Source organism: Artemia sp. Qi Xiang Cuo, chromosome 19 (assembly GCF_049724085.1).
Source record: "Artemia sp. Qi Xiang Cuo chromosome 19, ASM4972408v1, whole genome shotgun sequence".
NCBI lineage: Eukaryota > Metazoa > Arthropoda > Branchiopoda > Anostraca > Artemiidae > Artemia > Artemia sp. Qi Xiang Cuo.
Window position 1 is genome coordinate 45,817,339 of NC_142812.1, and position 16,875 is coordinate 45,834,213.

Genomic DNA, 16,875 nt, shown 5'->3' on the forward strand with positions numbered 1-16,875 from the left:
AATAAAAATTGCACATTAAATAACATACCCACGATTAGACGTGTCAGTTGCCATCCTCCAAATAGACACCCTTTTTTGGTATTTGAATTGAAAAAAATGCATTTTTTGCCTTTTCATAGAAAAAAAATCAACAAAATTGCCCCCCCCTCCAAGACATCTTTTTTGGTATTTGTATTGAAAATACCATTTTTGGTATTTTGATTGAAAAAAAAATGGTGGAACAACAAAACAGCCCCCCCCCGCCCTCCGTCCAGATTTTGAAATATATTTTGCATTGACCTTTATGTTTGTGGCTTTCAGGAGCGCGGACGCCCCTTTCCGTGATGTAATACCCCCTTCCCCCACAAAAAATTCCTGTGCATGCTATGATTTTAAGAGTGGAAGTTCTTGGTACATTGTAATTCACGAAAGTTCTATCTTAAAATAAAAATGGTTGCCAATGTTCTTCGTGTCTAAATATTCATTTTTCAGGCCAAGAAAGTTGGTCATGGCGGCTGTGGTCGATATCAGCCAAAAATTCGTCGCATGGCCCTTGACTTGACCGCCGAATGGAAACACGTCAATGAAGACTCCCAGGAAAGGAAATTGGCCTTGTCTGCTGAACGTGTCTATGAAATATTTAAACACATTTCTGATGAGGAGTGTCACATTCTTGGCATGGATCCAAAGTTTGCAAGACCTGATTGGATGATTCTGACTGTAATTCCTGTACCTCCGCTCAATGTCCGGCCGACGGTTATTATGTTTGGATCTGCTAAGGGTCATGACGATTTGACTTACAAGCTAGGTGATATAATCAAATGTAAGTGTGTCTACTATATTTGCTCTCTTGGCCTACTAGTTGTATCGCCCTATCATGAGGGGACGAATACAAAAAAAAACAAACTAATTTTACATAAAAGTGAAAAAAACGTCCTGATTCTATTTGTAAGAGGTCGCAATGAACCACAGTTTTACTAAAATATTTTTCTTTTTTGTAAACCATAACAATCATCATATGAACGAAAAAGAAAACTAAAAAAGAAGGGAAATGTTAAAAAATTGTGCTTTACGAGTTCCGAGTTCGTTCCTTTTATATATATATATATATATATATATATATATATATATATATATATATATATATATATATATATATATATATATATATATTATATATATATATATATATATATATATATATATATATATATATATATTTTTAGGTTTAAATATATATATGCTTTATATATTGCAAACTCTTTAGGTTTAAATATATATGCATATACGTATATATATATATATATATATATATATATATATATATATATATATATATATATATATATATATATATATATATATATTCATTTGTAAGAAGGAAACCTTGATATATATATATATATATATATATATATATATATATATATATATATATATCATAGGTTTCCTTCTTACAAATGAATCAGTTTAAAAAGAAGAAGGAAACGTGTTTAGTTAAATATGTATAACACACATTTAAAGTATTCAGCTTTTCATAGCAGAACCACGCAGAACGAACTAACCACGTTCTCATAGTAGCAAAGAACGTATAACGAACCCTAGCAAAGAACGAACCATGGTCTCATCACTTTTATTCGAACTGCGCTTTACACTAACAACCATTTGTGACGTCATTCGTATGTTATATCAGCTTGTATATGAAGATGCAGTTTTTGTCAAAAATTGTATTTTATTTCTAGTATTATGTTTTGCTACTTATAAAAAGCACGTAGATATTGCAATTTCCTTTCGAATGAGCCCTCAAAGATATCTCCAGGATGTTTACACTAGTGGCGGCTAAAAAAGAAAGTAGAAAGCAGAAGAAGGCGAATAAAAAAGGAGACAAATTGCTGCTTACCACACGAAAAGTGATTTTTGTTCTTGCTCAAGGTGGGGGACTGTTAATTCTTATAGGTGGGTTTCTGATTATGGAGATTCCAGTAATGCAGTTTCCATTTCGATCTGACATCATTTAGCGGGTATTAGAAAATTTTTTGAAATTCCTATGGACTTGTTTACGCAATAAATTTTTGCCATTGTTTCAGTTGGACTGGATCTCTGAAACTGAAACCCTGACTTTCAGAAGACGACATTGGTGTGAGCAATTTGGCTAATGCCGAGGTCACATTAAGACTAAGAAGACAGAGATAAGTAGCCAAGCTACGCTTCAATATTGAATTGGTTATTTGTTTATAGCCCGGTGTAAATATGAAACAAACGGAGTGTAATATAACTTGGGAGAAAATTGATAATATAAAAAAGGGAGAAAATGGATTATATAAAAAAGAGAGAAAATTGAAGAAATTGATAACCTGATACAGGTACATTAATAACAATGCGGAACACGACAAATAAAGCAAAAAAACTAAATTCATAATATAATACAGGCAAAGTAATTGCATAAGAGATACATTACTTCTTTAAATTGGGTGTGACCCAAAACACTATGGGTCTCTAGTAATTTCTTTGTTGTAATGTATCTGCTGTACTGGCATCACTGGGGTCTACGATGCAGTGACTCCTAAGGGCCCAAGACAACATTTGAGAACAACATTCCACCCTGCTTAACGCCCCAAAACCTTAGTGGGCACCTTGACATATATGCAAGTGAAAGTCCGCCAAACACCCAGCAGCTTATCTTGTACGAGCTTATATAAGTAACTTTATGCCAAAGATAACCTTCATCATAGTTTGTATAACATAAGAAGGTAATTTTATTAAGAGTATCATTCGTATCAACCGTCAAAACAGAGATCAATACTTATGTACAGTATGTTTCAATGGAATGTTCAACATTGACCGTGAAACTTAACTTAATTGAATGTGATATTTAACTTACAAATTTGCGAACGTAAAATTAACATATGAAAACTGTCATTTATATTAGTAGACAAAATAGAGAGATCAATACATCACAACAATATGTTTCACTATAATGCTTAACATAGATGTGGTGTCAAACTGACCATTATGGGTAGATGAAATTACAAATAATCTCACTACTCAGCGCTTTTTATTCCTTTCATTTTGTATAGGGGGTAATATCTGTTCTGTGACAGTCAATTCATTGGTAAAAATGGTGGACCACATGTTTAAAAGGAAGACTTTTATTTCTTTCTCTTTTCAGGCAACAACGAACTGATTAGAAATGAAGAGTCTGGTGCTGCTGCTCATATTATTCACGAGAATATTCGAATGTTGCAGTTTCACGTGGCAACTATGGTTGATAATGACATGCCAGGTTTGCAACGAGCCATGCAAAAATCCGGAAGGCCCATCAAATCCATAAAATGTAGGGGAATTTATTCAAAACCTTTTATTTATTCTTAATAAGTGGACGTGCGCTCGGTTGAGAATTCTTTGTCCAAGAAGCACGGGTTCGATCCCCGGCGTGGCCAGTTATTTGGGTTTGGGACGCGGGTCAGTGGTGTGACTGTAAGCTTAGCCAGAGTCGACCCAGCTCTAAATGGTACCTTGAGAAATCTGGAGAACGTAAGCAGGAAGGGTGTGCGAAAGCACAGGATGGCTGCTCCCAGCCCCCTTTGCACTTCCTAGCTGAAGGGCCACCAAACGGAGATCAGCACCGCCGGTTTGGACCTTAAGGGTCTAGTGCCGTTATTACTTATTTACTTTTACATTATTTATTCTTAATCACTCTTTTTGCAGAAAAGCATTCTGTAATATAAAAGATCACGTTCATATGCTTGGTAGCACAAAATGTGGAGAGGCGGCAATGGGGGAGGGGTCCTCATGAGTGCCGCCAGGGACTGTTTGCGGTTTTGAACTGTAAATAAGAAGCGAATCATGCAAAGAGCAATAAAAATTCTTTAAAAAGGAGTATTGATAACAATATATACATTAAAGGAATCGACTTTTAATGGTAAGTTCAAAAATCGAACGAACAGAAACTAAATAATAGAACCTAGGTTTTTCATCTCAAAGTAAAGAGCGGCATTAAAACTTTAATTGAACAGAGATTGTTCCTTGTCTGAGCAGGACTGCCCCCTCCTCAACTCCCCGCTGTTTACCCTAAAGTTAGAGTTTTTGTCCTAATTTTTAAGAAGGACTGCTCAAAGGCAAGGGCTGTTAAATTGGAATGAGAAGAATTGTTTAAGACAATTTAATAGAGCGCTGTTCTGCCTAACCTCTCTTCCTTTTAAGTTTTAATGTCTCTCTTCACTTTCATATAGAAAAACTTGCTATCTTTATTTGGTTGATGAAACGGTTTGCTAATATATATTAAGCTTACCCAATGTATTTAGAATACTGCTTTATTTGTTATTATGCAGTCATGCACGCATAACTGGAGAAAAGAATTTTCTTAGAACAAAGCAGGGGTGATTTATATAAGAATACGATGAACATTGAGAGATTTTGGGACCCCTTCTCCCCTTCATATTCGGAGGGAGTTATGGTGCTACGTATTTCCATTAATATTTTTCTGCAATTAGATGACTTAAGTTTAATGTTTTGTTCGGAATTCAGTGATATTAAATATGAAAGCTTACCTTAGTCTCCTCTCTTATTTTTTATTGCTGTATACTTCATGGCTTGATTTTTGGCTCTGATTGTATGAATACTAAAGAGGTTTCTAACGTGTTCTCCTATTTCTTTAAAATTTATTTCACTATCTATATGCTCGTATTTAAAGGAGACAGCTTTATATAGCGTAATTTGGTGTCTACTAGTTAAAGATCTTTGCTCTCAACAGAAAAGCAAATCTTATACCCCCATCGCCTCAAATTTTCATGATGCGACATATATGTAAGGGCCCCCATCTCTATTGTAGCGCTATATCAATGTTGCAGCTCTAAAACATTTTCTTCACCGTTTTTTACTTTCGAAAGTTATTGTGTTTTTAAATCTCTTTATTTTACTTGTATGTTTAGCTGTTTAGTCTGGTTTTACTTTTATTAAATTTTCCATGCTGCTAACAAGTTCAGGTTGTATTAGTACGTAAGAAGCTTCTACTTTGCTCCCCCTGTATCTATACTTTGTTCAACTTTGTCTATGCTTGTATTTACGAAAGATGTTTAAAAGTGAAAATATAAACCAATTTGTTTTTCGTTTATTTTTCTTTCTTTCTTTGCGTTTTTTCGTCTCTTTATTTTTTCTGGTATCTACTTTTAGGCTAGTTTTATTTTTTTATCAAGATTTCCATTCTGCTAACAAGTTCGAGATTGTGTGAATACCAAAAGAAGCTTCTACTCTCCTACGCTTGTAAAAGAAAATGTAAACACTAGCTTTTTCTTATTTTCTGTTTTCATAGCGTTATATCGTCTTTTTTCTTCTTGTCCATTTTAGCTGTTTAAGGCAAATAGTGATTTTATTTATTGATAAAGACTGAGATTTTTTCCCGTACAATATTTGTACATGTAACTATATTTTTTTTGCTGTCATTTTGAAAATGCTTTTTTTGTATTTATTCGTTGTTCCCATTTTTACTTTTATTTTAAAGTCTGAATTATTTTAGCTTACTCAGAAAAAAGCAGCTTCCCAAAATGTCCTTTACGTGCCATGTTTAGCAACAGATTATAGATTATAGTTTGTATTAACTGTATTGTTTTAATATTATTTAAGCTAGGAAGAAAATGAAGGTGATTTATTTTGAATTTTATAGCCCGTTTGAAGGGTAAAGAAGGAAGAATTCGTGGTAATCTTATGGGCAAGCGTGTTGACTTTTCGGCGCGTACTGTCATTACTCCGGATCCGAATTTGAGAATTGATCAAGTTGGTGTACCTAGGTCGATAGCACAAAACCTGACATTTCCCGAGATGGTCACTCCCTTGAATCATGCCAAGTAAGCTTATATAATTAGTTTGCTGTTTCTATGTGTCTTTATTTTTGCTATTGATTTATTTCATTTTTATTCTTTTCTGTTTGACTTTGTTTATTGCTACTTGTTACACTTTTAATCCCAGTTCTTTTTTCTTCCCAATTGTTGTATTCTTTTGTTGGAAGTAAGTTGATATAAATTGTTAATTGTTAGTATGTTTCATTTTTTTTTATTAATTGTTCATTTTTTTCACCATTTTCTTGTTTGTTTATATTTATTGCTTCTTTTACCCCTTTAATCCTTTTTTTCTTTCTACCTTTTTCGGTATTTCTCTTCTAAATTTATTTGAATTCTTCTAACATTCAAAGTGCGTCAATAGACAAGGTTTTTTTTTTCCTGGGTTTCTTTTTTTTAGTTTTTTAATGTATTTAAAAGCTTTCGAAATGCGTTTCAATAATTTTTGTCATTATATTGACATTTATTTTGATATTTTATGCTGGTCCTAATGTATTTTTTTTTTAGATATATAGGCTTTCAATCTACAACTAGAGTTTTTCGCTGCTCACATGGAGCTCCCTTGATATAACAATATATTAAAAAATAAAACAATGTTTAATTATTTTCTGCAGACATTAAAAAGATTGATAGATGCAGGAGTATAGAATTAAGAAAAAGTTGAAAAGGACTACAACGAAAGAACTCTTGCATGCATACCTGTCACGGCCGTATCCAGGATATATGTTCATTTTTTTTTTTTTTGGGGGGGAGATCTTAGTAAAATGCCTACAAAAACGCATCAAAATCTTGCTTAATTCATTTTTGTTACGTTTTTCTAGTCAGAAAAAAATTGTGGGGGGGGGGGGTTTCAAACCCCGCTAACCCCTCTCCTGGGTACGGCCTTGATTTCTGTAGAAAGAATCTGCCTGTTCCTAAACTGTAGTTAAGTAAATCATTTGAAAAAAGGTGCTATGCCTTATGTAGTTCACATAATGAATCTCTTGTTCTCGGTTTTGTCTACCCCTAACACCCTTTTCCCCGAACTTAAAGAATGAGTACAAAAGCTGCTTAACCAAGACTATACAAAAAAAGTCAACCCAGCTAAAAAAAATGGGTACCTGGAGAAATGTGGGGAAGGTAAGCAGGAAGGGTGTGCGAAAGCACAGAATGGCTGGCCCTCAACGTCCCATTGCACTTCCTGACTGAAGGGCAACGGAACGAAGATCAGCACCGCCGGTTTGGGCCTTAAGGGTCTAGTGCCGTCATACTTACTTACTTAGACAAAAAACGCACCTCATAGTTGACGCAAATCTGGGAGTATTAGACCATCCGAAGTATTTAATTTGGCAAAAAATTTATGTCGTTTCTAACTTGCTTAAACAAGACTATAAAAAAGTTAGACTATTACACTGTTACTTGAAAAATAATTATAATTAGAAATTGAATTATTGAGATTAAATTGAACTTAATTAAAAATTAAACCTAGTATTAAAAAGTAGACGGAATTTTGGTAGGTTTAGACGTAAATTTGACACAAATTCATTGTAAGCTAATGTGCAGTTTTTTAGATCTTTTCAGAACAGATAAAACTTCCGTCAATGCTAAAAATCGCCCTGAAAATGGGGCAGAATTATGGTCCAGTAAAAAAAAAGTTGAGCTTCTTTACTCCTTGAAACTATTTGACTATTAGAAAATATATTTTTGCTGTGATGAAACTTAATTACTTCTGTTCGGCCAAGCTTCCCTGCCCTCATGTGTTGGTCACTTTTACTGTTAAGTTCGCTTTAAAAATAATTGATAATTCTTGGAGTTTTTTGAATAATAATTGTGTATTTGGAATAGCTATTTATTTTGATTAGTTTGCACTATGGCTGTGGTATTAGATTTGAATTAATTAACAAATTAATTTCAGGCTGACAGAATTAGTTCAACGAGGAAATTCCCAGTATCCTGGAGCAAAGTATATTATTCGGGATAATGGAGATCGAATAGATCTTAGATTTCATCCAAAGACTACAGACCTTCATTTACAGTTTGGTTATAAGGTAAAGTAAAAAATTTTCATGTCTTCATTTTAATTTGCTTTATTTAGTATTTCTTATTAGATTATATATCTTGGAAGATTTGAATACTGTTCCTAAAATTGATGTCTACTGGATTAGAGTGAATTACGAAAACTCAAATGCCCCTCCCAAAATTTCGAAAAATACTTTTTCTTGTATCTCCAATAAAAAAATGGAAAAACCCATGGCCCCCCCCCCCTCTAGCATAAATTATATCATTATCCCCCCAGGAGTGGTCGTATCGTTTATGGCATTTATGACGCACGCAAAATTGCACAAGATGCCAAAAGACTGAACAGATGAAGAAAAGGGCATGGAACAAGAAACGGCAAACATCGCATTGAATTACAAACGAAAATGTGACTTAAAACTAAAGAAAAATACGAAATTTAGGCTATTGCGTAACATAGATATTTCGGAAATTACGATGGAATAAGGAACGTGTTATTTTAGCGTGTATAAAGGATACAAAGGAAGGAAGATCTATGGCTAGGAGACATCTGCGGCTAGGGTAAAAGCGACAGGGAAGATCACATCGAATTGTAAATTTAATCTGCGGTAAGATGAGAAGCAATAGTGAGAATCACAACGAGTCCCAGAAGAAAATCAAATCCCATAAAATGGATGATTCTTTGCTGTATTGACAGGAAGAGGAATTAGAATTAACGCCAGAAATTCTTAATTCAATTGAAATTGCTGGCCAAATTATCTTTTCGGCCGTTGTTCATAATCTTTATAACTGAGGACGAGAGATGTCTGCAGTTTAGACACTTCACCAATAATGATCTTCCAAGCTCAAAAGTTTCGACATCAATTGGAAAATAAGGCGCTTACAAGTGCACTCAGGCAAGGTTTTCACTTTTCACTCGTAAAACTTTAGTGTAATAAATAGGGGGAGGGGAGCTTGGAATAGTGGTGACCCCTCCCACATACAGGATAATTTATATTCGTTTTAGCTTTTAATGCAGCTAATTTTGTTTTAAGGTTAATTGTTTTTTTTTCAATGTAATCCCGCTCAAGGTTTGCAATCTGAGCCTCAGAATTTTTTTTCAGTTCTAAAATAAAAATGACGCAAATTTTGCTTGTTTCGAATGACCAAGATTTGCTTGGAGTGGAAAATAATCAGAATATTGATATTCGTCTGTAGATTGTGAGACCTGATTTTCAGTCTTGATATATAAAAAAAGGAAATTCAGGAGATCTTGTGATAAACTGGTATCTATCTTACTGTTAATTGGTCCCATTTTCAGTAATTGCCTCATTTTCAGATGCCATATTGATTTATTTTTGTATTATTGACGGTAAGGTAAGACAAACTGGTAATATGGTCTCAAGGCCCTGTGAAAACAAATTGGAATTTAATTGAGAGACGGGTACGTATTTAAAGACTTGCAGTTTAATTAAAACATTGGAGAAGAAAGAAGTGAACAAAGTGTGATGCTTAAATGTGTCCATTCAAATATTTCTAAAAATAAACCAACTAGCTTCAGCATCCAGTTATTTAGCTCTATGGTTGCGACTTACCCAACCTCCTTCTATGATGAAAGACCATCCTTGCTCTCTAAGGGTTTGAACGCCTATGCAGTAAATTTGGCCGCCTGGTTGGTTCCAGTGGAACCAATTGGGCCTGAGAAATTACATATCTGGCAATTTTGCTTATTCCAAATGTAAGTAGGCTATATCGTATTTTTTTATAATCTTTCAGGTTGAGCGCCACATTAGAGATGGGGATTTGGTCATTTTTAACCGTCAACCAACACTTCATAAAATGTCTATGATGGGCCACAGGGTGCGAGTACTACCCTGGTCAACCTTTCGTATGAATTTAAGGTATTTCTTTTTTTCCAGTCCTTGAAATTTTACTATTCTTTGGTTCTTCTAATTTTAATAATGGAAATTTTCACTTTAATTTTATTCTGAATAAAAATAAGTCATGTAGGTATCTCATTACATATAAATGACCCAGATGTGTGTTTTAAAATCCAATTGTGTTGGCACCTGCTCTATTTTAAGGATAGCTTTTTGTCTTGATAGTTCTAATCAATGATTAAAAAATAAAAAAAGAGAAATAATTATAATATGATCTTTGCCTAGATGCTTGTTGATGCTAATAGAATTTCAAAGTACCCCCCCCCTCTCTATGCTCCCATCAAGTAGAGGGGTGCTACCAATAAAAATGAATAAATAAATATGTCTACATCTGACGCCGGTCAAATAATTCTATTTTTATTTGACATCTGCCAATTCCTTCCAATTCAACTTTTGAATTAAAAAAGATCCTGTTCAGGATGGAATATTCCAATATTGAGTTTGACCATTAAAATGGGGTCGTCTTTCATTTACCATCTAGATTACTAATTTTTGAAAGATTGCTATTTACAATGCTCTAATGGATAAATCATAAATTAAATCAGTAATAAATAGGAAAAAAATTATAGGTTAGAAATAAACAGTTATATATTGACTTGACAGTCCATTACTGTCGTAGCAATTCAGCCCACGGATGGCCGCAAATATACAAATTAAAACGTCGGATTTATCATTTTAAAGAAATATATATGCTATAATGTATACACGCTACGGGCAATTAGAATATGTTTCGGGACTTTTTTCTTGATTAATTCTTTTCATTGGCTCTAACACAATTTCTAATTGTTCTGCAGACTACAATTTTAAAATTCAACTTAATAAGAAAAAAGCTTTGATCTTACTATCCAATCACTTGAAAGAGAGATTATCAGTCTTAATAGCAAAGAAAAATAGGGTGAATAATATAAAATGATCTTTTATGAATTTATCAAAAGTTGTATTTTATTTGTAAATAAGAATTTATATCTGTTATTTTATTTATAATTTTTATGCTACTTTTGATCGTTATTGGCCTTTTATAAAGTACCGAGGACAGTAAAAGTGGAATCTGGATTTTCGACATTGGTTATATGGAATCCAGCACAACCATATTAAAAAACTAGGAAACAATTTGGAATCCAGTTTTTGATGAAAAAAAAAATTTTGCATGTGGTTATACAGCTATCGAGAGTAGCGTGTACTAATTAAAAGAAGAAAAAGAAGAAAGATACGTGAGTGAAAAATCAGCGAAAAATGAGCTAAAAGCGTATTACACCAAGCAGCATAAGAAATCGTAGCTTTCTCTTGAAGGTCTATTTGTCTTTGGAACTGATGTTTGAGTTTTTATGGATGAAAAGCGTTGTCAAATTTAGCGAATTAGTCTGAAAATCATATCACGGTTCAATGTGGCAATACTGAAGAAAAAGCTGTACCGTCGTAAAAACCATACTTTTGAAACAATCAGCAGACATTCTTAGATAATTGAAGTTTTCAGGTATGCAGACTTAAGGTGGGTATGGGGGGGCGGAGGGCAAAAAAATAATTTGGTGTCCCTGGTACTTAAAATTTTGGAAGATTTCTCCCTTCTGTTGCTTCCTTTGCTTCGATTCCTTTTACAATCTTATTTTATACAAGATATGCGAGCATTAAATATTGATATTTTAATTTAGTTGTACGACTCCCTATAATGCTGACTTTGATGGTGACGAGATGAATCTTCACGTTGCCCAATCCTTGGAAACCAGGGCGGAATTGGAAAATATCCATATCACCCCTCGGCAGATTATTACACCCCAGGTTAGATTTATGTTATTCGAACATTTTTAGTCTAAATAAGATAAAGTGGTAATTTTTTTTTGGTTTGTTTTATCATACCCAAACGAAGGTGTTGTGCCTAACTTTCATTACGTTAAGGGTAAGAAAGACTTAGCATTTTTACACGTTGTTTTAGGACCAATTATTTTGCTCTATTACCTGTGATCTGTGTAGTTACAAGTAGTGCATATTTGTGCTTCATTACTCAGTGTCAAGTACTTCTGTTGTTTTTTCTCAAATATTAAGTACGTGAATAATATGTACTTAAGCCCTGTTTAAAACACTTTTCTAAGTTCTTTCTAAAACTCATAAATCAGTAAAAAGTTGAGATTTTTATTGATAAAGAGCTGTATGCAGAGCCGTTCCTAGGGTTGGTGGTGACCGGAGAAACACTTTACAGCTCCCCGCCCCTCCCCGACTCAAATGTAAGTAAAAAGGTCGAATCAACATGAAAAATTTGATCAAAGTGGAAAACCCTCAGTCGTACCCCACCCCCAGCCACGGCTACCGGGGAAGTTGCACCCCCCCCCCATGTTCCGCCCAAGAAAAGACACATAGGGATTGCTAAATATAGTGTTATCTAATGTCTGTTTGATTCTTAGGCACTTGGGTGAATGCAAAGCCGCTTTGCTTTGCATTTCCTGTTTCTGTCTTTTAATTGGTTTTTATATTTTTTGTTTTATTTTTGTAGGCCAATCGTCCTGTAATGGGTATTGTGCAGGACACGCTCTGTGCTGTTCGAAAAATGACGAAGCGTGACGTATTTCTGGAGAAAGAACAAATGATGACCCTTCTTATGTATTTGCCAACCTGGGATGGAAAGTTGCCTCAGCCTGCAATATTGAAACCTAAACCCTTGTGGACAGGCAAACAGTTGTTTACACTCATTATCCCTGGTAAGGTCAATATGATGAAAACTCACTCAACCCATCCGGATGATGAAGATGATGGTCCTTATAAGTGGATTTCTCCTGGTGATACCAAGGTTATGGTGGAACATGGTGAACTGATTATGGGTAATTGATTTTAATATTTTCTAAATACTCTACAAGAGGGTAAGAGGAAGGATTAAATTGGCTGGAGCTCAAACACTAAAATGTCTTCATTCCAACTATTGTCTACTCAAATTGCCAGTAGACTTGCCTCAAGAAAAAGAACTTTCACTTACTTAAGCTAAGGTCTTCCCTAGGCCGCTAGCCGCTCTCGTGTCAGGAACCAAAGCTCGTTCAGGGTAGTTTTAAGACTGCCTCTCTCTCGAGGGACCGACCTAGTATCCTGCGCTTTCTCACCCCGTCCTTCGAAGACCGGCTGGAGTCCAGCACAATGTGGGAGGCGTCTTTTATTCATGCGGACCAGATGCTGCCACTAACCCCATCTCCTCATTCTGATAGTTTGAAAATTAGCAACTCCTGCTATATACTAGCTACTTCTTTTTTTACGTGCTCATGTTAGCTTATAGCTGTTGAAGCGACTAAACATAATCTATTCGAAGGAAATAGTCGTTCTTCTTTAGTAATTATTCTAGATTTTTGCTCCTTCAAAATCTCATGCAGAAGAACCAACTAGATTTTTGGTATTTTTTCCTGGTCCAAAATCTGACATGCAAATCAATGTGGGAAATTACATGTATTTTATGCATATAATCCAATTTATTGCTTTAAAAGACAATAAATTACTTAAATTTTAAAGGCAAGGTCATTTGGCTTCCCTTTCTGGCATGTGATTAAGATATGCTTTGATTGGTCTACGAAAACCTGTCCAAAAATAAACTAATGGTATTGATGGCACACTTCTAACGTGGATGTATAGGACAGTAGTCTACTCCTCTTTGGTAAGAATAGAAGATTCAATACCAGGTGATTGCGAGGAAGTGTGTTTATTGGTGAGTGGATCTCAAGTAGCTCGAAGATGCGTAAAATTTGGACTTGTGTAATATTACTCCAGGGCAGTATTTCTAATTTGGATTATGTATTAAAATCAAGAAATTCAAAAAAAGGTTTTAATACCTCCTCCCTTTTGGTATATCTGAACCCCTTGTCCGCCGAAAGATCCAATAGTTGTTTAAAATTCCATTAGTTGCAGTAACTCTTTGTTTCCGTGTAAATCAGATCTTAGAACACTTACGTAACGTGCCTGGAAACTAATAGATTTAAAATGGAAATAACTTTTGGGGGATTGAAAAATACAAAAAAGGCTCTTACGCCTGTTTTGCTTGGTTGGGGGGGGGGGGGGGGTAATTTAGATCAAGTTTAAGAAAAAAATTATCCCACCACTCAACCTTGTACACATGTATGAATCAAAATGAGATTTGGCGTCCAGTCAGCTGCAGAGTTTTCGCCTTAAAATAAAGGAAATCAACGATATTTTAACGAGGAAATAATATTTAAAATCAAGGAAAATGCAAAAATTAAGCATACAAAGGAGTGAGATTTAAGCATAAATATTTAAAATAAGTTCACCCCCCCTCCATCCTAATTCCCATTGCATTAGTCCATTAATTGCATTTCAAGTTTATATTTTTCCCTTGAAGCCTGTTTCTTCTATCTCTAGATCCGGTTTTATGGCTCAAAGTTTTTTCCATCTTTTTGACTTAAGAAGATGTATTAGTCATTTTTTTTATTATTTTTTTTTTGAAAAAGTGAACGACTATTTGTTCAGCATTTGGGCTTTATAGCGTAATACATCTGAAAGCTGAATATGTTTTTTTACTGTTTAGAATTAGCAGCTACTGCTGCAAGTCAAAGCAACGGCATCTGCTAAAACCGAAGTTTTATCAGATTTCTGAACCTTATACTGAGAGTGTTTTTGTATTGGGTTCAGTAATACTGTACCAATGGGTTTTGAAGAATCAGCTAGCTTCTCTTCTGATGCTGCAGAATATGGCAGTCATTTTTTTGAAGGAGTGTTTGCCGTTTCCGTTGTCGCCGCCAAGTTTGTCTTCGATAAAGAGTGCCATCAGTAATGGGTTTTGAAATAAAATGTCAGGCGTACTTTTATAAAATGTACTTTTGATATAAAATGTCATGTACATGACATAAAACGTCATGTACTTTTATTGAGTTTTATACACAAAGACGGATAAAACATTGACCCATAAAACTGGATTTAAAGATAGAAAAAAAAACTGGCTTCAAGGGAAAAATATAAACTTGAAAAGCAATTAATGTATTGCGATAAAAGTATTGCGTTTTAGTCCGTTTTTTTGCTTTTATTCAGTTGTTTACCGTTATTCCGTTATTGGTTGGAGCATAACACTTCATAAATGCTTATGCACAAAAACGCTTTTCATTACAGGAATTTTGTGTAAGAAAACCCTAGGTGCATCTGCTGGTTCCATACTGCACATTATTTTCTTGGAGTTGGGTCATGACATTTGTGGCAAGTTTTATGGCAATATTCAAACGGTGATTAACAATTGGCTTCTCTATGAAGGTCACTCAATTGGTATTGGAGATACTATTGCTGATCCACAGACATACAACAGTATTCAAACAACCATCAAAAAAGCTAAAGAAGACGTGATAGACGTGAGCATTTTTTTTCCCCTTATTAAGGAAGACCTGTCTGCCCTTGTAAATGGAAATTTACCCCTTAATCCCCTCCCCCTGGATACGGCCTTGAGAAAGGGCAAGGGTTTTGCACAGAGATAACATTTTCAGACTTACAGTAAAGGCTATATTTCCTAATCTTAGCTAATTCCAACGGCTCTTTCATTTTAAATTTTGAAACTAACATTCTGGTACTAAATTTAATATGTTAATATCTAAAAAAAGAACATGCGAGAGGGCTAATGCGTTAAAAAGAACATATCGAACATGTGAGTGGGGTACTGCGTTAGAAAGGAAACTAAATAACTCACTGATAGGTAGGACTTAGCCATATAGATCCAAATACCTTTCAAATTTTTTTTCTTGAATATTCAAAATTAGCATTGATTTCGAATCTCGAGTTGAAGCATAATAAGGTAGTCCCAGACAAACAAGAGTGTCATAAATGTTGTAAATGCTCGTCTTCATTTATACTCAAAACACCTAGATTGAGCTTCTGTTGATGGGTTTTAAAATAAAAGTCCTTCATTGGCAATGAAGCTCATGTAATCGAGGCTATTTTTATAGGTAAAATAAATGTCTTTTTGTCTGCCTGTTTTTTTTTTTCTTCTGAAAAGCTTGATTGGATGTATTTGGGGAAATAGTGGGCGTGGGGTTAGTTTTCCTCCAATCACTTTTGACTATTATAACGGGCACTAGCCCTTTCAAATTCCAATCGAATGAGGCCTTTTCGAAGTTTCTGCGAAAACTCCTTCGATACGAAGTGCCCTGGTCTAGACAAACAAACCAAAAAAAATAAAAAATAAATAATACATTGTGCCAACATCATTCTTTACTCCGGCAGCGCTATTGCGCTGCCTATGATAAAATTTGGCTAAAAATGACACATTTTTGGATGCTCAGGGGACATATTCATGGACCAAACAGTTTGCAACCCTGAATCTGAGCCTGAGCAAATGCCCGTTAAATAGCTCTGAAACATCTAAAAAATTTTGACTAAATATATTACCCATCAAAAGATTTAGATTATGCCAACCTGTAGCCTGAAATCAAGTCTGCCATCTTATTGGCAGACAAGCATCAGAAAATAAAAGCAATTGGTTTTATACTTCGGCCAAAACTGAAAGGATGTCCCTTCTTTCTCTGATTACAGAGAATAACCACTGTCCCATTGTCAAGTATCAACGGCAACAAAATAAAATTATAGGGTTGAGACCCCAGGGGCCTCAAGGCCTTCATTAATTCACACAACAGCTAGATTGAGCTTTTGCTGATGGTTTTGAAAAGAAGTTAACTTGAGTAAAGTCTACCATTGGCAATAAGGCTCATATAATCGAGACTCCTTTTATAGGTTATCACCAAGGCTCATAATAACGAGCTAGAGCCCACACCTGGTAATACGTTGAGACAGACTTTTGAGAATCAAGTGAACAGGATTCTTAATGACGCTCGTGACAAAACTGGTGGCTCAGCTAAAAACTCACTAACTGAGTATAACAATCTCAAGGTAATTACTTTCATCTTCTTTCTTAAGTTAATTTCTTTCTCTATTCACTTTCTATTTCTCATGAATTAGTTTCTCTGCAACTGCTGTAATCGGGCTTTTAATATCCTAATCTTAGTTCTAAGATCTAATCTTTCTTTTATTCTAAACTTTCTTCAACTCCAAGACACTCACAGGCCTCGGCAAATCTGATTTTTATGTATCCGTAAGAGTGTTTGCTTTTATATTTGTGTTTTTTTAAGGTTTCGACTTCAATATTTAATATGATGGGAAGACAAAGCAAAAGGTTAAAAGAGTATAAG

At 34.6% G+C, this 16,875-nt stretch overlaps 1 protein-coding gene across 1 annotated transcript in view; it reads left to right on the forward strand.

Annotated features, from left to right (window-relative positions):
- Polr2A (RNA polymerase II subunit RpII215) overlaps positions 1–16,875 on the forward strand; it is a 75,367-nt gene that overhangs the window by 32,979 nt on the left and 25,513 nt on the right. The window contains exons 5-13 of the mRNA XM_089105191.1: positions 472–802; positions 3,149–3,313; positions 5,642–5,822; positions 7,708–7,840; positions 9,564–9,688; positions 11,377–11,503; positions 12,213–12,537; positions 14,816–15,048; positions 16,421–16,576. Of these exons, the coding sequence (XP_088961317.1) occupies positions 472–802; positions 3,149–3,313; positions 5,642–5,822; positions 7,708–7,840; positions 9,564–9,688; positions 11,377–11,503; positions 12,213–12,537; positions 14,816–15,048; positions 16,421–16,576 (1,776 nt within the window). The remainder of the gene's footprint in view (positions 1–471; positions 803–3,148; positions 3,314–5,641; positions 5,823–7,707; positions 7,841–9,563; positions 9,689–11,376; positions 11,504–12,212; positions 12,538–14,815; positions 15,049–16,420; positions 16,577–16,875) is intronic.